This window comes from Prunus persica, chromosome G1 (genome assembly GCF_000346465.2).
Source record: "Prunus persica cultivar Lovell chromosome G1, Prunus_persica_NCBIv2, whole genome shotgun sequence".
NCBI lineage: Eukaryota > Viridiplantae > Streptophyta > Magnoliopsida > Rosales > Rosaceae > Prunus > Prunus persica.
The window spans coordinates 9731532-9757252 of record NC_034009.1 but is presented as its reverse complement, the minus strand read 5'-3'; the positions used below and the strand labels follow the sequence as shown (position 1 = coordinate 9757252).

Genomic DNA, 25721 nt, shown 5'->3' with positions numbered 1-25721 from the left:
AACTCGCTTAACTTCGGAGTTCCTACGACTCCGAAGCCAGTGAGCTCCCAAAAGGATGCGGGTGTGCACATATAAGGCACATCACCCTCTCTCCGTTGGTCGATGTGGGATCTTACAATCCACATCCCCGATCCCATAAGGAAATTTTTTTTGCTCACTATCAAGAGGGGTACATAAAAGATGTTGAGAGGTGCTTTGGTATCCTTCAAGCTCGGTGGGCTATTATCAGGGGCGCGGCACGTCTATTTGACGAGGAGGTGCTTAGGAGTATAATGATGACTTGTATCATCCTCCATAACATGATTGTGGAAGATGAATATGATTACGATGCTGATGACGTGTATGAACCAAATCCCATGGACACGGCCCTAACACGAATTTATGAAAAACCAGTGGGGCCAAATGGAGAAGCAGTGCAGCATGAACCATTGGTTAGAGACGGTAGTTTCATGCCTCGTATGATTGATCGCTACACGGAGATGCAATCGTCGTATATTCATGAACACCGTCAAGTTGACTTGATGGAGCATTTATGGGCGGTGAAAGGCAATGAAGGAAACGAAGGTGAATAAAGTGAAGTGAAGAAGTTGTTTTTATTTTATTATGTTTATGTTGTATGTTGTTTATTTTTTGTTGTGAGTGGGTTGTTTATGTTTTATGCTTTGGTTGTGGGTTGTTTATTTTTTATGCTTTGGTTGTGGTTTGTTTTTTATGTATGGAATGTTTTGAATAAAAAGGATTTTTGTTGAATATTTTCTTTATTGACTAAAAGAAAAGCAATACAACTAATAATAAAATAAAATACATGAATTAAAGAAAACAAAAAATACAATGAAATCAAAGGTACATGAATTAAAGAAAACAAAAAATACAATGAAATCAAAGGCAAGTAAACTAAGACATGAAAGGCAAACAAACTATTTTAATGGTTTCCATCATTTAACCAATCTGTGTTGTTAGGTCCATCGTCACGAAAAAGTCTTCGTCTCATAACATCCCTTCGTTCTAGCTTCCAATATTGTTTTGTTTCAGGGGACATATGGCTTGTATCCATGGCCATGGTTTCCCGATCTTTTTTTTCAATGTTTTGTTCGCGTATATACTCCTTTTCTTTGCGTACATACTCCCTTTCTTTTGCATATTCTACTTGAATAGCCATATCGTGCTCTTGTTGTTTCAAGTCCATTTCAATTCTCATGGCTTGGTGCTTTGAAAGTTCCTCCAAAAATTGAGATACATTCTTGCTAGAATTACTCCCTCTCTTCGCCTTCGCCGCCTTCCTCCCAATAGGCCTTGGCTCATTTTCAATGGGTGAGTCTAGATTCATCGGGAAATCCATAGGTGAATCCGATGCCGGCGTCTCACGAAGTGGAGTCTCGTTCAAGACTACCATCGGACCGGTTGGAATAATTTGGAATCTCTTACAAGTCTTCACCACCTCCCAACAATGGGTATGGTTGAAACTTTTTTTCCCTTGGCCAGTAGCTCCAAACCACATTTGTGCTTGTATAATCTATATAAAAAAAAATGAAATGGAAATGCAAGAGAATTTTTAAAATATTGGCAATGCAACATGTAAAAAAAACTAATGGAAATTAAAGAAATAATAAAAAAATGCAACATGTATTAAAAAAAACTAGAGACATATTAACAAAATATATAAATTGCAAGAAACATTTAAATAAAAATTAATATGACATAGAAATTAATAGAAGAAAAATGACAAATAATTTACCTCACTGCTAAGATTTTCTCCGCTTCGATGGTTGTCAATCGCTTTTGCTAAGGCATTTCTCCATTTCCCCAACTCTTTGTTAAGAACTTTCCACCTACTGGATAATGTCATTTCTGTACGTGTAGAACCAATTGCCCTTTCACAAAATGCTTGATGAATTTTTTTCCACATATGAGAAAATTTAATCTCATTGCCCGTTACGGGACAATGACTAACTTGGACCCAAGCCTCACACAAGCTAACATCTTCCATCATGCTCCATGCCCCTCCATTTTCATTAGAAGAACCCATAATATGCTAGAAAAAAATTACAACTTCAAAGTGAAAAAATATTGAATAGAAAGTGAATAAAATTTGAGGAGAAAGTGAACAATAGTAGAAGGAGAAGAAAATATATGAAGAGTTGGTGTTAAAAGTGAAGAGTATTGGTTGGTATTTATACACAAAAAATTCTGTAATTTTTGTGTATTTTTTTTTAAAAAATTCGATTTTTTTTCAATTGTTTTTGGCAGAAAAATTGGCTGCCGTTGGATTGAAGAAAAAATTCCAATCGAAGCGACCAGAGGCCGCCACGTGTCAAAGAGCCGTTGGCGGCACTGTAGCGCTGAGTTGAAATTTTTTTTAACGTTGGCGCGTGCAATGCACGCGCCAACGGTAAAAAAAAATTCAAAATTTCAGGGCTGACGCCATGCTGGCGTCAGCTATTTTGTCCCAGACTTCGGGCCCGAGCTCGGGCCGATTTCGCCTTCGGGCCTGACCGTTTTGGTGGCCCCCACTCTCGCCCGGGCTGGACTTTTGTTGCTGGACTTCGTTTTTTGCCCCAAACCCCTCCCCCCCCAGCCCGAGTTTTCCAGCCCTGCTGGAAATGCTCTTAGGGGGTGTATCCAATTCATACTTATTAAGATTTTTTTTAAGTGAGTGACTTTCATAGAGATGACAAATTCTTAAAATACTTTCATAGAGTTGATAAAAGTCACTAGTAAATTGACAAGACTTTTGCTCTTAATAATTAGCCTTCAAAGTATGGAAAAGTCATTCATTTAATAAGCTTTTTAAAAGTCATTAACTTTTTGAATATCACCAAACTTTTAAATACTTTTTAAAAGTCATAATTGAATACCACCAAACTTTTAAATACTTTTAAAAGTCACAATTGAATACCACTAGATTTTTAAATACTCTTTAAAAGTCTAAATTGAATACCTCCAGACTTTTAAACTTTATAAAAGTCATTAAAAGTTTGAATTGGATACACTCCCCTTAAGCTACAACTTATAAAACTCTTATACATTTAGATATAAATGTGAGCAAATAAAATCACATTTACATCTTTGTTTACATTTTTATAGAATAAATTTGACAAAAACATCATAAGATGCCACTAAAAAGTTAAAGTATGTCATCTTGCATATCAAAAGTCTCAGGTTCGAATCCCTATTGCATCTTGATTGTATGTGTGTGCGTGAGAAACGTCATCCTCTAATTTAAACTATCGCTTGTATTAAAATAAAAAAAAGTACGACACTACTTTTTTGTTCCAATGTCATAATTACTCAAGTTATATACATGAAAATTAAAGAGCAACAGGATAAAGTGTGAAGTGACAATTGCTTATAAGGAAATCAATAATATTATTTGTACCACATTTATTGAGTATATTGTTGACCATCTCTAATAAAGGTGAGCCCTAATAATGTATATGAGACCCATTTATATTCAGTGACGGAGCCACCTAAGGACCAAAAGTGGGCCCATGCTCCTCTCATATTATTTATTGATCAGATTTTTACTTATATGTGTATATAAATGTTGTGTTTTTTGAGTGCCTCTCAAGCTAGTGAAATTGTTGGATGACGACCACAAATGTCCTAGAACTCTTTCTATGCATTTTGTTTAGTTATTTGCCCTTTTCTATATGTTCAGGCTTGTAAAATAGAAATTTAAGAGAACATTTTTATGCAAATTAACATAACAAAACCTTCAACATTACTCTTAGTGTTCCGATTTTATACTAAGTCTTCTTCCATATGTTTTTTTTAACTGAATTTCTTTCAGATGACCTAACATGCCATCTGACATGAATTTCTGACTCCATCACTGTCTATAATAAAAAGATAATTTGCAATATGATTAATAAATATAGTACAAATAGCAACACTCATAGATAATAATGCAATTTTTTAAATCTAAATATGTTCCTCACTTATTGGTGAACTCAAACCATAATAAACAAATACATATAATAATAAATTAAGAGACAAAGATCAGAAAGGAAAAATTAGAAGAATTGAGTGTATTATTTCTTCTCATAAAGCCTATTTATAGGCTCTCGGATGACCATTGATTTAACATCTATGGCCTCCTAGTTTACATACAAGAAAACTCTTTCATACACACAATTAAACGTATAAGGGCCCCAACGTTGAAGTATTAAAAATATAGAAGAGGCCAGTAACTGTTTGTCAAAATGCCTAAACGGAAACCATGCCAGCAACGTAAGGCACTCCGCTGGGCTTTATCCACCTATCACCCTCCATGAGCCTACCGGCGGTGAAATCCACGGCGTGTTCAGGAGTAAGCTTCTTGATGCCTGACCATGTGACCCTCCGTGTCATGTCCGAGCCGGGCCCTCTGTTGCCGTACTCACCAAACCAGCAACTTTTGTGATTCGTCGAGCCTGTCCACTCCATCCACCCTTCCGGAGTGATGATGTCATCAATCTGCGATTGCATGACGATGGTCCTGGCGAGGGCCTTCCACGGCCTGCCCAGGTACGCCTTGCTCTTGTCTTTGACAGGAATGTACTCCGGATCCCCGGAGATGGTGCAGTTTTGGAGGACCATGGCCGTGGGCTGGCGCCTGTCCATCCTTCCTTGGGCTGTCACCATGCAAGCCTGGTTGTCCATCGGCTTCCTCACTATCATCTTGCAGTTTTGGAACACCACAGCCGCATCGCCGAAGATGAAGTCGATGGTGCCGCTGATGGTGCAGTCGCGGTAGAATTGCCGGTGGGTTTGGGTGTAGAGGGTGTCTTGGTAGCCGTCCATTTGGCAGTTGTAGAAGATGGACAAGTCGGATTGCACCCGCAGAGCCACGGCTTGGTGCCCTTTGGCTCCTGCTGAGTTCTCAAACCCGATGTCCTTGGCAACGAAATAGTCCCCAACTACAGCTGCATAATGTTAACTCGTTAACTTGTTAGCAATTTAGCATTGTCACACTTCAAAATGTTAAATATTAATATGTCAGTCATAATAATATCATAAATCATAGATACCTTGTTAATATAATGTTCATGTAATTTCTATGTCCTTTCCAATGTGAAATTTTACGTAACTGTCATAATTCTTTCCTCATTCATATAACATGTCATGTCATATATATATATATATATATAATTTAAAAAAACTTAATAATTAGGACTTACCAACTGTTGCAGTCTGAAAAGTTTTCGTTCCGTCAGCGTAGTTTTTGTTACCGGTGATCTTGGTCTTAGTTGGGCCATCCCCAATCATCATGACATTTGTCATAAACTTGTCAATCATGACATGCTCATTGTACACTCCCTCCTTCACATAAATCACAAACGTCTTATCGGCGTTGTTCTTGGGTATTTGCTTCACAGCTTCCCCAATACTCTTGACCTGCCCGCTCCCGTCCTTCGCCACCGTCACGTCCGGCTTAAGCGACTGCGGGGTCGCCCTTGACACGTCCATCGCGCGCTTGTCGATCCACACAGGAATAATCTTCGGAGTGTTCTTCTTTGTGTCGCCCCCGGCCCCGGCCGCCAGCAAACGACGTTGGCTTTGTTTCACATTGAAGCTGCCCAACACACTAGTGATTTCGGACACCATGGCAAGCCCATTGCTGGTGAGTTCCTGCGTGGAGTTCAACAAACGCTTCATCTTCTCACCGGCGTCGCCTGTTGTGTTCTGAAACCCGTCCAAGCAAGTCTGCTCGTAAGTCATGGCGGCGCTGAGCCAGATCTTGAGATCTTCAGCGTAAGCGTCGATCTTGGAGATATCAAAAGGACCCAGCTTGTCGAAAGAAGCAGCGAGGTCGCCAATGGCGTAGTCCAAGAGCTCCTTGCAATTCTCAAGGGCTTGGTTTGCGCCGGGGTCCTTGGCAAGCTCTTGCAATGTAGTTGAGTTTTTTATGACCTCGTGGAGTTTGTCCATGGCGACCTTGAACCCGGCCTTGATAAGCTCTTTTGGTTCGGTGCTGTTAACCCCAGCAGATTCCAGGCTCTTCTGGCAGGTTTCCTTGTAATCCGTCGGCTGGCAAATGGCCTGAATCGCCTTTGTCGACGTGGTGGTCTGGCCATCGTTGGATTTCGAACCTCCTTTGCTCCGTGACGTGGTGACCCCGACCGTGACGGCGATCACCATGGCTACTAGAAACAAGGAGGAGACGGCGATAATGGCGATCTTCTTCTTCTTATTGTTATCGCCGGTCATGTTGAGGAAATCAAATTTTGCAGCTCTTTGATAATGGAATTGATTTTCACGTAAGGTATATCTTTTGTTTTATAGTGGATGGGAGTTTATTTTTGTTTTTTTGATAGGGGCAGGTAATTCGGTTAGGAAACCTGGGGTGGGAGAGTCCCTAGTCACGACAAAATTAGGGGTCCATAATGTTCTCCAAATTTGGAGGCCTCCAAATTAATTAAGCTAAATGTAGAAACTTACGAATGGATAATGGATATAGAGATATATGCTTTAGAGTGGCTAGCTCCTTCAATCGTGGACTACCAATGACTATTGGAAATGTTACATATATCTTACGGAATTGTGAAATTACTAATTAAACTGAAGCTTTGTTGTTCAATGGCTTAATTGTATTATTAATTCTCTAATCTTATTTTATGCTTAGAATTCTTTGTATGTTGATAATCTAGCTTTTTATGGTTTAATACAATGTATATCTAATTGATTATATGTAATTTGATATGTTATATTGTCATGTCCGAGACCTGAGGGTCGGCGAAGACCTTGAAACCCGATGCTTGAGAAAGTAAAATAAAATAAAAAGAAGCCGAAATATGGTTTAAAATAAACTTCTCTTACAAAAATAGCTCCAAAAATCTTACAACTTTACAATTAATAAACAAAGCTATATCACTCTTATCTAATTCAGTCTCAATTGGTTTACTCCTTTTCTTGCCCACTAATTCATCTGAAAAATTAAACAGAGTGAGGGATTAGCAACCACAGCTCAGTAGGGACATGAGACCTTACCACAGTAGATTGATATAACTAAATTTAGTGACATGCAATCACACAACCAAATATCACATTATTAATAATAATGCATGAATGCTCTTCATCTAATCCCGTTAATTTGTATACTGGACAAGCAGACCTGCACATCCCATACCATGCTTATACTACTTGGTCCCGAATGCCCATTTATATGAACTAACACCTATTTCAATCATCCCATAATTTCTCTTTTGTTAGTCATCTTGTCTAACTCCCTTTTGCCAATTCGGAATCACCCAATAAAAACCATGTGCACTATGGGATCCCTGAGACCTGGTACCTGCCAAAAGTTAGACTCAACTACAGAAAAGACTATTTCCATTACCCTATTTTCCAACAACTCCGACCAATTTCCATGACATGATATAATTATGCATTTCACATATCCCATGTATCTCACAACAATGTAACCATTTAAAACATCACCAATGTATATATAATTATGCCAACATTATTCAAATAGTTCACAATACATAAATATCCTATATCAAGAACATTATATAATATCAAGAACATCCGTTATAATATCACACATAATATAGAGCTCACGAAATTTAATTAAATCAATCTTCTGTAAAGGCCCCAAGAAATCCTTACCTCAACACTAACGTTTTTGCAAGAAATGTAAGACGATTCCCAATTTTTCCACGCATTCATAAACTCAGTCTCCCACTCTATTTCTTTCTAATATCTCTTCTTCTCTATATTTTATTTTTTTTTCTTCGTGCAAACTTACAAATGCTTCACAACTTGTCTGAAATGAGAATGAAAAACAAAGGAATGGAATGGTCTATTTATAGTGTAGTGAAGACGGTAGCTACAATACATGATAATATCAACCTTTATGTAAGAACTTAATCTCCAAGTAATATATCAATATGGCCTTGCACTCCAAGTCAAAAATAGATAAGAAAAGAATTGCTAGGAAGACACGTTAGTGACTACAATCCTATTCTAATTTCTTCATGGTGAGTTGGCAAGGCTACTAGCATGCCTTGTTGACACCTAACTACCCATTCAAGAATCTTTTTACTAATGAATATACAAATAGAATAAGATAGATATATATATATATATATTATACCAGTCCCCTTCTATTGAGGGATCCCTCAAATAATTTTATTTGAGGGACGCCCTTTAGAGTACCCTACAATTCTTTTCTCAATAATCCAAACCATCTATTTTTTAGGTATTCATTCATAGATCATCCTTACAAAAAATTAGACAAATCGGAAACCGTTTCGACATCCAATTGTGTCTTACAAAATCAATGAACACGGTGCTTTAAGAAAAGTACTAAAATTTCAATAACTCAATTGAGTGGTCACATGATATCGGATTCAAGTGATTTTTTGTAGAGATGATCTTTGAATGAGTATCTACAAAATAGACGGTTTGGATTAGTGAAATACAATCCGTAGTGGGGCCTACAAGAGGTGTCCCTCAAATAAACTTATTTAAGGGATCCCTCAATGGAAGCTCTCTGTATGTTATACACATATATATAATAGAATAGGATATATGTAATAGAATCAGATAAATTTTTATTATGTAAAACTATATCTATATATATATATATATAACAATTATTTTTGTTTAATCATCATTTAAGAAAAACGGACTCTCACATATGTTGTCAAAAATGGGAGACTCGAACGTAATTTTCCTACTGTATATTAAGTACTATTATTATTATTATTATTATTATTTTTGGGTAGAATTCTGTTTAAGGTTTTAAAAGTGGATTTTAAGGTATTTCCATGCAAGATGGGAATGGAAAATAAAAAAAAGGAATCACATTACTGTTTTGGTCGAATGTATTTGGTATAGTAAATTACCGTTGGATATAATGCTTAAGTTGAAATTTGACTTATATAATTATAAGATTCTTAGATGATCTTTTTTGTTATTGTATTTTGTTTAAATAAAAAAAGTATAGAAAAAAGGGAATGTCTAGGTTGGGCTGCCCAAGTGCAAGACTTTGAAAACAAGAGATTTAGTGCTAAGTTTTAGGTCACTAATCCAAAAATTAGCCCAATCCACCCTATTCCAACAAAAATGAGCCTAACCACTCTTTGCATGTTCATGCACATGGGGAAGTCAGGAATTGGAATCATTCCAATACCCATGTGTTATAAGCAGGAATTGGAATCATCCCAATACTCAAGTGTTAGAAGCATGAATTGAAATCATTCCAATATCCATTCCTAAAAAGTAAACATGCCATAAGTGTAATCCTTTCATCTTCTTCAGTTTAAATATATTAGCGAAAAAAGGGAGAAATCGATAGGTTACGAAGGAATGATTGAAAGAGAGAGTAACAAAGCATAATAATTTTTACGAACCGAAAAACAGGAATGAAGGAGAGGGATTTTACAAAGGGTTTTTTTCCTAAGTCCATAGAAGTCATTTTACAAAGGGTAAAATTTGTCCTTAAAATTTTGAAGATAAGATGAGTGGAAAAATAGGACAGGGGTTGAAAATAACAACAATTTAATAGGTGTAAGAAAGTTGCCCATCGGTTCAAATTTTGTAATGTGATGTTTTATTTAGAATGTCTTAAAGAATTAGAGTTTGACTTCAATTGAAGTATAGAAAGAAAGAGGTGGTACACAAATCGTAGAAGGAAAACTTAATTATACCAGCTATAACTTCATCATTGAATTACTCTCTTGAATTGTATCACATATTTATTATACAAATTTAGTTATATACCTAATCTTAGATATAGTCTTATAAAGAAACCCTATACCATTTAAAAACTATAAACACATCCAAAAAAAATTCAAAAATCGACAGCTGTCAATTTTTTCTATTTAATAGCTATTTTTTAGTTTATTTGTGTGTGTAAAATACCTATATTGCCCTTGTATTATTGATTTGAGAGAGAAAAATCAGATCTGCCCAAATTTACCAAAAAACCAGATCTGCCAAAAAACCAAATCAGATTTATTTTCTCCTTTCTCGCTTGTGCTTTCTCAGTGTTGGAGTAAGATGAGCTTCCATTGAAGCTCAGTCTCATGTCCAACTATATTCTTCATCTCTGATCTACAATTTTCCGGATTGTTTGGAACATCGAATAGATGCTCTTAGCTCTACTCCTCATCTTCGAGCTCTACTCTTCACTCACCACGTCGTTGTCGTCATCGTTGTCGTCGTCGTTTAGTTTGGACTTGAGATTTTTGATCTTTTGCTTCAATTATGTGTTTCTCTTCATATTTTAGTTGATTTTCGAAATATATTTTAAGCTTTGATGATCGATTTACCCTTTGTTACTATTTCAGTTATGGATATTATTTTTGTTTAACAATGTACTTCTATGATAGAGTATTAACAATGTACTTCTATGACATAATAGTGTTAATAATCTGTACTAAGCTTGTTTTGAGTTGGTCTGGTTTGTTCTTTCTTCATCTTTTCTTTGGTGGACATGTATTAGAAATAGTAACATGACAAGCATTAATCAACATAATAGTAAACTAACAGTGTTATTACCCTAGACTAAAACATTACAGGGGTAGACATGCATTAGAAATATGATGTCATAAGAAACTAGCAGTGTTATTATCCAATATTGGAACATTACAGGGGGAGATATGCATTAGAAATAGGATGTCATAGAAAACTAGCAGTGTTATTACCCTAGGCTGAAACATTACAGGGGTAGACATGTATTAGAAATAGGATGTCATAGGAAACTAGTAGTGTTATTACCCAAGACTGGAACATTACAGGAGGTAGACATGCATTAGAAATAGGATGTCATAGGAAAATAGCAGTATTATTACCCTAGACTGGAACATTATAGCCATTAATCAACATGAAAGTAAACTAGCAATGTTATTGCTCTAAACTGAAACATTACAACTGTAACACCCCGACTCTAAATTAAATTCCCTATTTAAATTATTTAAGTTAATTAAATATGAATTTACAAACTTACCCTTGGTGTAGGGGTATTTTAGTCATTTTCTTACTCGAAAAGAGTTTGGGTAGATCGTACTGAGATGAGTCTGTAGACACGTAGTGGGCTCGATTCGGAGTTGAAACGAAGAAGTTACGATCAAAACATCACAATGGCAAAACTGTAAATATTTCAAAGTTGGTTTTTAATAAAACCAGATTTTTCCTCTCTCTCTCTCTCTCTCTCTCTCTCTCTCTCTCTCTCTCTCTCTCTCTCTCCCCCTCCGCTATTGTTCATCCGAACAGAACAACCCGCACTACCACCATTTTCGGCTACCCCGATTGACGGCACCGGTCCCAAACGAATCGGGCCACTCCCGCCTTCCTTCCCCGACTGGTCCCAGCCACTGGCACCGCCGGTATTGGCTGGAATTTGCAGAAAACGACGCCGGTTTGGGCAGTTTTTCCCACCTCTCGTTCTCTCTCATTTCTTCACCGATTCAGTCGAGTGAGGTATAGATTTTTGACTATTTTCCATGCTCTAGCTGATGATTGGGTAGGATTTCGTTAATTTTGAGCCTAGGTTAGTTAAATTCGGATTTAGGGTTCGGCCAGTTTTGAATTTCCGATTCTGGCCACTTTCGGTCACTTTTTGGGGTAGACCCAAGAACAAAAGTGACTCCAAATAGGGTGTTATACCTAGGGTAGGAGTCTTGAGCCGAAATGTTGAGATGTTCCGGCGAATCATTATCACTTTGGACACTCACACACTGCCGGCGCGTGGGCACTGTAGCAAATGTGCATTTTTATCCCAATGTGTTCTCCTGGCCCTCACGAGCGCGTAGGTGTGCTTAGATTTTAATTCGGATGTCATTTGACTATCAAACAGAGTTTACGCCTATTGTGCGTGATCCGGGTTCGACATGTTCGGACCTTTGGATCAACTCCATTCCAATATATGCTACTCTAGACTTTCCTAGGAACGTGTAGGATTTCGCGGATCATGAATCGGAGCCCCGGATGTTCCGATTCAATAACTTCAAGTTTGGAATTTTGCGATAACTGTCCGATCGTGAGCGATCTAACCGTCCGTTTCGGACCAAACTTACGGGACATATATCCTAAACCTTGTGGAACCCTTAGGAACTTCCAGATTGTTCCGTTCCTTGTACACTCACTAGAAACCAGGGAAATTATGATATTTAATTCAACGTTCTCATTCGAAACGCTTTGTATTAATCTCGTATTCGTATTCTAAAATAGATACTCCGACCACACATACGCAGCAGGCAGGACCCTCTCAGGGTCAAGCAGTGTAGGACTACTTGTGAGTGGACTTTGTTTTCAACTTATAAGCATGGTTTTATAATGGGAATTTTATGCATATGAATTAAATGGTTTATTGAAATTCATGTTATATTTAATTGTTGAATTCTTTATTTTCGGAAAGTATTGGTAATATATTTTGGGTTTTGGCATATTTGAGTATCTTGAGTATGTATATATAGATTTTGAGAAATTCTATATGTTTGGCTATGTGTGGGGTACTTGGGTTGTTGAGATGAGATTGTGGAAAATGATGAGTCTAGAATGTTAATTTGGAGTGCTATAAGCACTACCCTATGTACCTCTCCGGATTTGGAACTTGGATACGAAAACTTGAGATACTTGGAGATGTCGGAACCCTAGGCATCCTTGACGGAATGTTGTTGTAGATCCTTGATTAGGTAGTCTGCGCGCGTAGGACTGATCACAGGTGTAAGAGTTTTGAGGGTATCGGCTGTACGTGCTGGCTGAGAGTTAGTCCCCCAGTTGGACGGCTCGTTCCCTAGTCACATGGTGAATTGAGGACTCTTCATGAGGACTTTGCCCTGGTGACTAGTCAAATAATCCCCCGGTTGGATTGTTTCCCCAGTACAACTAGTGATGGTCATATTTATAATATATATATCTCTTATATTATATATTTGTATATATATATAACTATTCTTTCATTCTTGTTTCTCGGTGAGGATACTTCCTTGTCGGTCGTGCCAATGGATAAGCTTTTGAGAGTTTAGTTTAGGACTTATAATATTTGAATGGTGGGTTTGTAAAGTGTTCTTTATGAATTTCGGACTTGGCATCCGGTATTGATTTGATTTTGGTGTATATATATATATATATTTGATTATGATGGTTTTGGGATGCATTTGGATTTCTTGCATGGTTTATTAAACGGTGGGGTTATATTATGTTGGTTTACATTGAACTGAACTTTATTTTTTGTCCACTCACATTTTTCTATTTTGCCCCCCCCAGCCAGTAGTTGACTGAGCTCTGCAGCCGAGCCAAATCGTGTGCTTACGAGTTTGATCCTTCGTAGGACTCCTTCTTCATTTAATTTCCTTTGAACTTTGTTTTTGTTGTAATCGAATTCCATAGATATGCTCTGTTATCGCCCGTGCTAATGTTTGATTTATGAGGTTGGAGGCCTTTTTTGTAAACTGTTTATTTGTTTTAAAGCATATCGAGCTAGATAGAGGCGAGCATGTACATATAAGGCACATCATCCCCTCTTTGTTGGTTGATGTGAGATGTTACAGTCCACCTCCCTTGAGGGGCCCGACGTCCTCGTCGGCACACTTGTACCACACGGCAGAGTGGCTCTGATACCAAATTGTCACACCCCGGGATCGGCTTCGCCGTAGCACGATATTGTCTGCTTTGGGCCCTCCCTCTCTGCCCTCACGATTTTGTTTCTGGAAACTCACGAGCAACTTTCCAGTGGGTCACCCATCCTGGGATTTCTTTAGCCCCAACTCGCTTAACTTCGGACTTCCCATGACTCCGAAGCCAGTGAGCTCCCAAAAGGCCTCGTGCTAGATGAAGGCGGACATGTACATATAAGGCACATCACCCCCTTTTCGTTGGTCGATGTGGGATGTTACAACAACCATCAATCAACATAATTGTAAACTAGCAATGTTATTACCCTAGACTGGAACATTACAAGGTAGATATGCATTAGAAATAAGATGTCATAGGAAAATAACAGTATTATTACTCTAGACTGAAACATTACAGGAGTACCACTTCATGACTTTCGATGACGATGTAAATTAAAGTGGGACTAGAAGAACTCACCGAAAAGCCACTAATAATAATAAAAGGTATACACAATATTTAATTTAATTTTGGGTTTTTCGATTACAATGATTTAGTACATACGTACAGATAAGAATAGTATAATATTTGTTTTTTTTTTTCTTGGGTCGTTATCTACACTCCGGTCATCATGCCAGCAACGTAAGGCACACCGCTGGGTAGAATCCATCTGTCACCGAAGATGAACTTGCCAGCGGTGAAATCGGCGGCGTGCTCAGGTGTAAGCTTCTTCATCCCGCGCCATGTAACCCTCTTGCTCAGCTCTGCACCCACTCCCCTGTTTCCGAACTCACCGAACCAGCATGTATTGTGATTTGCGGTACCGGTCCAATCCATCCACCCTTCGGGAGCGATGACGTCATCGATCTGGGATTGCATGACGATGGCCCTAGCGTAGCTCTTCCATGGCCTGCCCAAGTAGGCCTTGTTGAGTTCCTTGTCGTAGCCACGCTCGCCGGAGATGGTGCAGTTTTGGAGGATGAGAGCTGAGGGTGAGCGCCTATCGAGTCTACCTTGGGCTGTCACCATGCAGGCCTGGTTCTCCAATGGCTTCCTGACGATCATCTTGCAGTTTTGGAAGACGGCGGCTGCGTCCCCAAAGATGAAGTCGATTGTTCCACTGATGGTGCAATCGCGGTAGAATTGCCTGTGGGTTTGGGTGTAGAGGGTGTCTTGGTACCCGTCCATGTTGCAGTTGTAGAAAATGGACAAGTCTGACTGCACACGCAGAGCCACGGCTTGGTGTCCGATGGCTCCGGCTGTGTTCTCGAATCCGACGTCCTTGGCAATGAAGTAGTCTCCAACAACACCTGCAAAACATAATAATGTACATAATGAGTGAGACTAGGCATAGTTCTAAAATCCTAACAATGTAACATGCATATGTCAAAACGTTGTACTTACCAACTGTGGCAGTCAGGTACGTTTGGGTACCATCGGCGTAGTTCCTCCTACCGGTGATAACGGTCTTGGTAGGGCCATCTCCGATAAGCATGACATTGGTCATGTGCTTATTGAAAAAGACATGCTCGTCGTACACACCCTCCTTGACATAAATCACGAAGACCTTCACCTCGTTGTTCTTTGGGATGTCCTTCAAGGCTTCGTTAATAGTCTTGTATTTGCCATCTCCCTTCTTGGACACCACCACATCGGGTTTCAGCGTCAGAGGAGTGGCGGTGGCGAGGTCGAGCCTTCGGTGGTCGATCCAAGCAGGGATGATCTTAGCCCTCTGGAACCTCTTCTCATCAGTGGCCGTGGCAGCGGCTTGGAGGAGGCGGCGCCCGGTCTTGATGTTCAGAGACTTGAACAACGTGGACACTTCACTTACCATGGCAAGGCCGTTGCTGGTGAGCTCCTGAGATGTCTTCAAGAACTGCCTCATCTTCTCTCCAGCGTCACCGGTGGTGTTCTCAAACCCATCCAGGCAAGTTTGCTCGTACGTCATGGCGGCGCTGAGCCAGACCTTGAGATCCTCCACGTAGGCATCGAGCTTGGTGAAGTCAAAGGGACCCAGCTTATCGAACGAATCACCCAAATCGTCGATGGCATACTCTAAGAGCTCCTTGCAGTTCTGCAAGGCCTGGTTTGCTCTGGGGTCCTTGGCAAGCTCCTTCAAGGTCGTCGAGTTCTTGATGACCTCGCGGAGCTGGTCGATGGCGACCTGGAACCCTGCCTTGACCAGCTCTTTTGGGTCGGTGACGTTGCTGGCCACCTTGGACAGGTTGTCCTCGCAGGTCTTTTTGTAGTCCGTGGGCTGGCAGATCGACTGGATCGCCTTTGTCGACGTGGATGTTTGCTCACCGCCGGATTTGCCTTTGTGCCGTGACACGGTGACCCCAACAGTTACAGCAACTACCATAGCCACCAGAATCAGAGCGGAGACGCCGATGATGGCCATCTTTTTCTTATTCTGTACTTCTCCTCCGCTCATTTTGAATAATATATTTAATAACTAATTTATAGATATTTTTTAAGAAGGATTCTGGTGGCGAAAAAGAAAATAAGAAGTGTTAAACAAAAGGATTTTTGTTGCGGGAACTTCTTATTTCTTTTTCAGGTGAGTTGCTGCAGAGCTGTTGGGGTCACTTTATTTGGGGCACTGGATAATACTTATTGGTGCCCTTGCTGCTTTCAAAGTGTTGGGTTATGGAGGTATTTATATGGGAGGGGAGCTCAGAATGACAGTTATTTCTGTTAGGGATTGTGAGGTGGGGAGATCATTGTTCACGAGTCACAACAAAATTAGGAGTCGTTGTGTTTTTTGTCCAAATTTGGGAAGCATTACAAATGGTTGGTAATTCTTATTACTGGCTCCCTTGAATCATGGATGACCAGTGCATGGCTAGAATCACTAGTAAAAAAAACCCCTTGCGCGACCAAATTTTGCGCGACGAAAGACTATTCGTCGCTCAAAGTCACTTTGCGTGACGAAACTTGAAACTTCGTCACTCAAAGTTTTGCGTGACCAAATTTTGCGCGACGAAAAATAATTCGTCGCGCAAAGTCATTTCGCGCGACAAACTTTTGCGCGACGACAATATATCGTTGCTCAAAGTCTTGCGCGACCAATTTTGCGTGACGAAAAATAATTCGTCGCTCAAAGTGACTTTGCGCGACGAAAAGTAAACTTCGTCGCGCAAAGTCCTTATAAAAATAAATAAAATAAAAAAAATTATTTTTTAAAATCTTTGCATGACGTAATCCAAACATTTTGTCACCTAAACCAATTTATTTTTGTTTTTTTATTTTGTATGCATAACACTTAAGAAATTAAACGGTATATATATATATATATATATTTATTAAGTAGCTTTAAATTTATTATTTTAGATCGGATCGGATTTTTGTTAGAAAAATATATGGGAGACTTTGGAAAAACCCAAAGGAGAGAGAAATTTTTTAAAAGAAGTCAAAATGGACAAAATTGCCCTTATTTAATTTTGGATTTCTCAAGGAATCCTTTACATTTGCATGTCTTTGATTTGAAAGTCGAGAAGTTTTTCTGTCTTTTTTGAAAAAGCTTTGGCTTTTTCTAAAAGTGAAAGTTTTTTTATGGCTAAAACCTAAATTTACTTAGGATTGGGTTTTTGTTAGAAAATGTATATTTTAAATTGACGATCGAATTAGTTCATTGTATTCATATAGGGTCAAGGAGTGTAGCTTTAAAAAATCATCAAAATCGGAGTTAAAATAACCGTTAAATCGTGATTTTTCATTATAACCGTCGAAGAGTTTTGTCCCATTACTTGATCTCTGAATGTTTATTTTTTCCGATTTTTAGCGTAGATGATCTCGAAGTATAAACAAACAAGTTTGACGGTTGGATCGTTGAAACTAGTTTTTTTGTATGCATATGCCATCAAAATAATATATTCACTAACAATTAAGAGTTTATTTATACTTTCGTTAAATATAACATAAGATTTTGTGGTATCCACTAGTGTAAATATTTTAAATTGAAGATCAAATTCAGTCATTGTATTCATATAGGGTCAAGGAGTGTAGCTGTAAAAAATCATCAAAATCGGAGTTAAAATAACCGTTAAATCATGATTTTTCATTTATAACCGTCGAAAAGTTTTATCCCGTTACTTGATCTATGAATGCTTATTTTTTCCGATTTTTGGCGTACATGATCTCGAAATATAAACAAACAAGTTTGGCGGTTGGATCGTTAAAACTAGTTTCGTAGAATGTGTATGCCATCAAAACAATATATTCACTAACAATTAAGAGTTTATTTATATTTTCGTTAAATATAACATAAGATTTTGTGGTATCCACTAGTGTAAATATTTTAAATTGAAGATCAAATTCAGTCATTGTATTCATATAGGGTCAAGGAGTGTAGCTGTAAAAAATCATCAAAATCGGAGTTAAAATAACTGTTAAATCATGATTTTTCATTTATAACCGTTGAAAAGTTTTGTCCCTTTACTTGATCTCTGAATGTTTATTTTTTCCGATTTTTGGCGTATATGATCTCGAAGTATAAACAAACAAGTTTGATGGTTGCATCGTTGAAACTAGTTTCGTAGAATGTGTATGCCATCAAAACAATATATTCACTAACAATTAAGAGTTTATTTATACTTTCGTTAAATATAACATAAGATTTTGTAGTATCCACTAGTGTAAATATTTTAAATTGAAGATCAAATTCAGTCATTGTATTCATATAGGGTCAAGGAGTGTAGCTGTAAAAAATCATCAAAGTCAGAGTTAAAATAACCGTTAAATCATTATTTTTTATTTATAACCGTCGAAAATTTTTGTCCATTAGTTGATCTATGAATGTTTATTTTTTTTAATTTTTGGCGCATATGATCTCGAAGTATAAAAAAACAAGTTTGACGGTTGGATCGTTGAAACTAGTTTCGTAGAATGTGTATGTCATCAAAACAATATATTCACTAACAATTAAGAGTTTATTTATACTTTCGTTAAATATAACATAAGATTTTGTGGTATCCACTAGTGTAAATATTTTAAATTGAAGATCAAATTCAGTCATTGTATTCATATAGGGTCAAGGAGTGTAGCTGTAAAAAATCATCAAAGTCAGAGTTAAAATAACCGTTAAATCATTATTTTTTATTTATAACCGTCGAAAATTTTTGTCCATTACTTGATCTATGAATGTTTATTTTTTTCGATTTTTGGCGTATATGATCTCGAAGTATAAAAAAACAAGTTTGACGGTTGGATCGTTGAAACTAGTTTCGTAGAATGTGTATGCCATCAAAACAATATATTCACTAACAATTAAGAGTTTATTTATACTTTCGTTAATATAACATAAGATTTTGTGGTATCCACTAGTGCAAATGTTTTAAATTGAAGATCAAATTCAGTCATTGTATTCATATAGGGTCAAGGAGTGTACCTGTAAAAAAATCATCAAAATCGGAGTTAAAATAACCGTTAAATCGTGATTTTTCATTTATAACTATCGAAAAGTTTTGTCCCGTTACTAGATCTCTGAATATTTATTTTTTTGCGATTTTTGGGGTATACGATCTTGAAGTATATACAAACAAGTCTTACGGTTGGATCGTTGAATGGTGTGTGCGTATATATATATATATATTTATTAAGTAGTTTTAAATTTATTTATTTTGTACGTATAACACTTAAGAAATTGAATAGTATATACATTTATTAAGTAGCTTTCACCTTAATTATATTTTAAATCATAAAATAATTTTTATTTTATTTTTTCTTATTCAAAACAATTATTTTTATAAATATTGTGCTACGAACCAATTTTTCGTCTCTTAAAAGTTTGCGCGACCAACAGTTCGTCGTGCAAAACTCAAAAAATTTGTGCGAGTAACAAAAATGGGACGCGGGTTTTTAAAATAAAAAAAAAACTTTAGACTTTGCGCGACCAATATTTTTTGTCGCTCAAAACTTTGCGCGACCAATATATATTTTTCGTCGTGCAAAAATTTGGGCGGGTACCAAAAATGGGACGCGGGACTTTTTTTATATAATTGTTTTAGACTTTGCGCGACCAATATGTCCTTTTCGTCGCGCAAACATTTAAAAATTTTGGCGGGTACCAAAAATGGGATGCGGGAATTTTTTTTTAGACTTTGCGCGACCAATATTCCTATATTCGTCGCGCAAAGTTAAATTTTGGCGATACCAAAAATGGGATGCAGGAATTTTTTTTAGACTTTGCGCGACCAATATGTGTTTTTCGTCGCGCAAAGTTAAATTTTGGCGGGAACAAAAATGGGATGCGGGAAATGTTTTTTTAAAAAAATAATTTTTTTAGACTTTGCGCGACCAATATTCCTATATTCGTCGCGCAAAACTTTGCGAGACCAATATGTTTCGTCGCGCAAAACTTTGCGCGACCAACAATATTTTTCGTCGCGCAAAGTGATACGATTTTTAAAACCAAAATAACTCCTCCACCATTTTCTCAATGTCTTTCTCTACTCTTACCTCTCCTCTCTCTTTCCCTCTCCCCAAATTCTACCTTTTCTCTCACACTCACTCCTCTCACTTAATCTCTCATATCTCTCTTCACTATCTCTCATATCTCTCTTCACTATCTCTCACTCTCACTCACTCTCTCATCTATCTTTTCACTATCTCTCACTCTCTCATCTCTCTATCACTATCTTATCTAATTCTCTCACACTCACTTATCCCTCTCATTCTCACTCACTCTCAATCTTTCCAAAATGTATATTCTCTCCAAATTTTAAATTTTTTTCATTAATATGTGTTTTTGGAGTTAGTTTTGAGTTTGTGTGGGGTTTGGGGTTGAGTAAATGGGAGAGATTGGAGTTTGGGTTGGATTTGTGGTATAACAATTTTAGGGGAGATTATGCATTCTTTTTTTTGTTGTTGTTGTTATTTGACCATATTTGTTTTTTTGTAGGTAATCATCAAGACTTTGATGGCTAAAGTTGAGGATTAGGAAGCTATCAAAATATATCATCCACCACTACCACCACAATACTCTTGTATTAGGATTTTATTATTGTACTTTGTTAATTTATGTGTACATTTTGAATATTATATATATATTTATTGGATAATTTGATCACTATTTTTCATATGTAATTTTATTTTGAAAATGTCAATTTAAATTAAAGTAATTAAGAAAAATCTTACAATTAAATTAAATTTAAAAGTAAAAATTCGAAAAAATTAATATCAACTTAAATTAAAGTGATTTAAAAAAAATCATACAATTAAATTAAATTTTAAAAGTAATAAACTAATATAAATAAATTAATATTAAAGAAATAATAAAATAAAAAGTCAAAAACCTTGCGCGACAAAATATTTTGTAGAGCAAACTATTAAATTAGTTTATTTTAATTAAAAAAATTTAAAAACACAAAAAATATTTAGTCACGCAAATATTTGCGCGACGTTAGTATTCATCGCGCAAAACTCTAAAAATGTAGGCGGGTACCAAAAATGGGACGTGGGAATTTTTTATTTTTTATAAATTTTTTTGAGACTTTGCGCGACAAATATTTTTCGTCGCGCAAACCTTTGCGCGACCAATGCGTTTCGTCGCGAAAGGTTTGTGCGACCAATGTATTTCGTCGCGCAAAGTTTTGTGAGACCAATATTTTTTCGTCGCGCAAAGTTTTGTGCGACCAATATTTTTTCGTCGCGCAAAGTTACTTTGCACGACCAATATTTTTTCGTCGCGCAAAGTCACTTTGCGCGACCAATGAAAAAACTTGGTCGCGCAAAGTCTTTCTTCACGATCTTTGCGCGACGGATTCTGCGCGACGAAGTTTCTGTCGCGTTAAAATTTGTGCGACTACAATGTATTTTGCGCGACGAAATTCTCTTCGTCGCGCAAAGTGTAAAATGTAGTAGTGAATGTTTATGTTTACCCACCTTAGCTAGTCAAGGTCGTCAACTTTCTGATCCATTCGATTTTTATTTGTTCACTTGGGTTACTTGGAAGTATAGGCCACCACAACCGTTGTGTCAATGTACATTACATTTATATTTTTCCCATATATATATACCTTTGTAAAGTTTCTTGTTTGGCTAACGAATTTAAACACGTAATTTAACGTTTATTTGTAAAGTTCTATTTTTTTAAAACTCAATCTCTACTTTTGGAATTTTAGAAATGAGTACTATTTAGATAGAATTTAAAGTTGGGATTTATGACTTCCAAATTCCATATTTTTTCTCATGCGGAATTTATAAATTTCATTGTTTTGTTATCCAAACACGGTTTATGTCAATTTAGAGCATCTCAAATAGTCTCTTCAAATTGTGGTTTGTTGACCTATGTGACAATTTGAAGAGTAAAATTTGCTACTTTACTATTTTGTACCTCCAACAGCCTCTTCAATATAATTAATTCAATGTTTGACTTTTTTTCTTCTTCTTTTTAATCAAAAACTAATATTTAATTTGATTTAACAATATCATATCAATATTTAAATAATAATACATCATTTTCACTAGTTTTGTTGTTCCAAATCTTTATTAATAAATATGTTATGTAGAGTCAATGAGGAGTCCCAGTTTGGTGAGTGGGTTTGACAAGGTTGTTGGAGAAGGTTTGCTGATGTGGCTCACCTATTTTAGTATTCCAAAGCCTTTGAAAAGGATGCTTGAGATGCTCTTAGAAATTATAACTTCTGTCAAAATCCAAAGTTTATTTCCCTCATCCAAACACACCGTAAACCACCAAAGAAAGAATGCTTCTTGTTTTAATAAAGCATAATGAATGTATTTAATAGGTTTCATCCAGCTATTTATTTTTATTTTTTTAAAAGAAGAACATAAAAGTGTTACTGTTAAAAACCTCAGCACATCTCTTCTCTTGAGTAGCATCCACTCCATCTCTCTCAATTTTTTTCTTTCATCATTCTTAGTCTCTTCACTCCATCTTCTCGTCCTCCTCTATGCATCTATCCCACTTTTTCTCTGTGTCGTACTATTCGATGAACTCCACATTTTCTTTCATGGTTTTTGTGTTGTACTATTTAGAGCTTCAATGGGCCGGAATATTGAAGTTGTAAATTTAAGTGTAAAGACCCAAACCTAAAATTCATATTTAATTAGTAATTTATTATGCGGAAAGACAATTTTGCCCTTTGACTAAATTATGAACTCAAAGTTGACTTTTTGACCGAAAAGGAATTTGACAATTCCACATACACCGTTGTGTAGAGCACGACGACACGAGTTCATAGACACGAAATGAGCTCGAATCGGAGTTTTAACGAAGAAAATACGATTAAAATATCACGAAGGGCAAAATGGTAATTAGGAAAATCAGATTTTTTTTATAAACCTCAGCTTCTCTCTCTCTCTCTCTCTCTCTCTCCCGTTGCCTTCCTCAGCCGTCACCTTCCAAGCACCATAACTCCCGCCACCGACCACCTCTGCCCCTGCCGTCGGCGCCAATAGAACTAGCTTAGTTCCGTCTTCAAGCCCCGACCACTCTCCGCTGCCAGCCGCAGCTGTAGTCGCCGGATTCCGTTCAAAAACGAGTCGGTTGTGTCAAAACTTCGAACCGTTCGTTCTCCTTCAATTCTCCTCCAAATCTTTCGAGTAAGGTATGGATTCTCATCTATTTTTCGTGCTCTAGCTGATGGTTAGATAGGTTTTTATCAATTTTAGCCGTAGATTGCCCAGTTTGTAAATTGAAATTCGGCCAATTTTCGGCCTCTGTGTTCGGCCACTTCTGGTCAGTTTTTGGGGTAGGTCCAAGAACAAAAGTGACTCCAAATGGGGTGTTTTACCTAGGATAGGAGTTTGGAGTCCTGGTTCCGAGATTTTTCGACCACCCAAAATCGCTTATGACACCCAAATCTGCCCGCGCGTGCTGGGCAAGTGGGCGAGGGTGGTGAAGTAATTTTGTACAGTTTTGTGACCCTCGTGTCGTCACGAGCGCGTAGGATTTCACGGATCTCGATTCGGAGTTCGTTTGAGCCCCGAACGGATTTTTCATATCGCGCGATCCTTGGGTGCAGTGTCGTCAAATCGTTGGATCACACTGAATTTTGGATATGTCGGTCTACATGATTTCAGGATAGTGTAGGAGTCGACGGATTGCGAATCGGAGTCCCGGATACTCCGAAATCGCGAACCCTAGGGCTAGGGTTTAGAAATTATGCGATTACACGATCGTGATTAATCCGACCGTCCGATTGACACCAATACCCTCGGGACATGTGTCCTAAATATATTGGACCTTCTAGCAGCATCCGGATCATATGTACCCGTGGGGTTCCGGATTTACTTTTTGGACTTTAGCGCTTTTTGAGTCTCAAGATACCGCTAAACGATCCCACGTGGAAGGAAAGCTGTTATGGACATAGGGATCACTTTAAATTGATGCACGTACTTTTAGGAGCCGGGGGTAGGGTTTGTAATGTAATACTATATTGTATTAATAGACTATTATGGTCATTGAATCAGGCACCCGGGCACCAGTTGACCCGCAGGAGGGACCTTCAAGAGGTCCAGCGAGCTCAGACTATCAGTGAGTGGACTCTTTGTTTTCATAAATGAATTTAAGCAGTTCAGTTTCAGTTATCAGCTGTTTTATTCTGTTAAATATTTTATGTTGCATGCTGCCGAGTGATATTTCCTTTAAAGAATATAGGAACAGATATTCTTGTTCATTATCAGATAAATGGCAGCAGAATTTTAAAGGTTACAGAAAGTTAATTATTCAACAGATTTCCCTCAGAAACTTTATATTTTCTTAAATCACCTTGTACCCAGATAATAAATGTTGCCTTCGGATTATATTTGTTGCCTTCGGTTTAGTCAGCATGCTTGACAGTTGCCCCACGAGTTCCTTGGTACTCGAACTCGTGTGGAGCGAGTAATGCGGATAAAGGTGGACTACGGTCCCCTGAATCCTGCGAGTTGCGGCTCGGACTGACTTCGTGTCACTGAGACCTACGAGTATGTGTCACCCATGGTGATGCAAGGAATTGACGGATATAAGGAATTGACGGAAATAAGGGTACACCTAGGTGATAGTTTAAACCGTTTTCAAATGTATATAATTATATACATGCATTGATTTCAGAAATAAAGAAAATAAGTTAGTTTGTATAACTGTTTTTACAGTGGGGTTAGTATGTTCATATATTATTTTCTAAGCTTTGTTTTGGGTCCACTCACCCTTCTTGTTGTTTTGCGCTCCCAGGCAGTAGACGTGCATAGGAATCCACCACCGGGCCACTTCCCATCTTTCGCGCCTTTCTTTGATGTAGGATTTGTATTTTGTACAAAGATTCACTCTTTTATAAATTCTTAGTAGTCGCTCTGATGTTTTGCCCTAGACTGAGTTTTGATCTCTTGGAATATATATATACATATGCTGGCAGTTGGTTGTATATATGTATCCTTGTTTGGCAGGTGTGAATGTTTTGGTATTGAGCCAGTTACAAGAAAAACTCTGCCGGTTTTTCTGTAGAAGTCAACCTTGTTATTTTATCGTGTTTTGTATAGAAGGGCAAATAGGTCTTTTGTGCCCGACATTTGCCAGGTGTCGGACACGCACAGGGTCTGACTCGGATTCCAAAGCGGAATTTGGATCGGGTCCTGTCATTAAGTCTCGTCGGAAAATGTAAAAAAAAAACATAGATATACATTAATTTTTACATCTCCATTTGTAAGTCCCACTGACACAAATACGCATGAAAAAAGCTGATGAAGTAAACAAAATAGAGAAAGGGAAGTTTTTTAGGTTTTTGGAACTCAAATGGGTTCTGATAGGTTGTAAATAGGCCTCATCATTTGGCCCTTGGGCTCATGGGCCAATGGAGGGCCGCTTGGCCCATTGAAAAAAAGCCTGGCCCGCCTCGTTATGGGCTTTGAGATGGTCCGGCCCGCCTTGGGCTGGGCTAGGCTTGAGCTTGGGTGTTTGAAGCCAGGCCCGGCCCGATTAAGCCCAAGAAGCCCGGCCCAGCCAGCCCACAAAAGTCCGGCCCGTTAGGCCCGCATACATATATAATTATGTATAAATATGAGTTTAGGTTTAGGATTATATCACTTAAATCACATGTATAATTTGTTTCATTTCATTTACTTATCTTTACTCATTCCTAGTTTATAATTAGATGATTAGCATATTGTTGTAAATGCATGAGTTGGTGGATGACCACCATACCTCTTAATATTCCACCGTTGGATTTTATGTAACCTAT

General features: G+C 37.7%; 2 protein-coding genes across 2 annotated transcripts; both read right to left on the bottom strand.

The window, feature by feature from the left end:
• LOC18791087 (putative pectinesterase/pectinesterase inhibitor 28) lies at positions 4098–6206 on the bottom strand. The gene is made up of 2 exons (XM_007227051.2): positions 5160–6206; positions 4098–4904 (listed from the first exon to the last, which is right to left on the bottom strand). Exons 1-2 carry the CDS (start codon positions 6187–6189, stop codon positions 4207–4209), a joined length of 1728 nt encoding a protein of 575 aa, XP_007227113.1. The 5' UTR covers positions 6190–6206; the 3' UTR covers positions 4098–4206.
• Positions 14035–16219, bottom strand: LOC18792954 (putative pectinesterase/pectinesterase inhibitor 28). The gene is made up of 2 exons (XM_007224620.2): positions 14947–16219; positions 14035–14852 (listed from the first exon to the last, which is right to left on the bottom strand). The coding sequence occupies exons 1-2, from the start codon at positions 15974–15976 to the stop codon at positions 14158–14160; spliced, it is 1725 nt and encodes a 574-aa protein (XP_007224682.1). The 5' UTR covers positions 15977–16219; the 3' UTR covers positions 14035–14157.

Excerpts from the sequence above, each read along its gene's own strand:
- LOC18791087 (XM_007227051.2), bottom strand. The coding sequence starts at position 6,189 with ATGACCGGCGATAACAATAAGAAGAAGAAGATCGCCATTATCGCCGTC. Across the intron at positions 4,905-5,159 it reads TTTTCAGACTGCAACAGTTG|CTGTAGTTGGGGACTATTTC; the intron begins GTAAGTCCTAAT and ends AACATTATGCAG.
- LOC18792954 (XM_007224620.2), bottom strand. The coding sequence starts at position 15,976 with ATGAGCGGAGGAGAAGTACAGAATAAGAAAAAGATGGCCATCATCGGC. Across the intron at positions 14,853-14,946 it reads GTACCTGACTGCCACAGTTG|GTGTTGTTGGAGACTACTTC; the intron begins GTAAGTACAACG and ends TATGTTTTGCAG.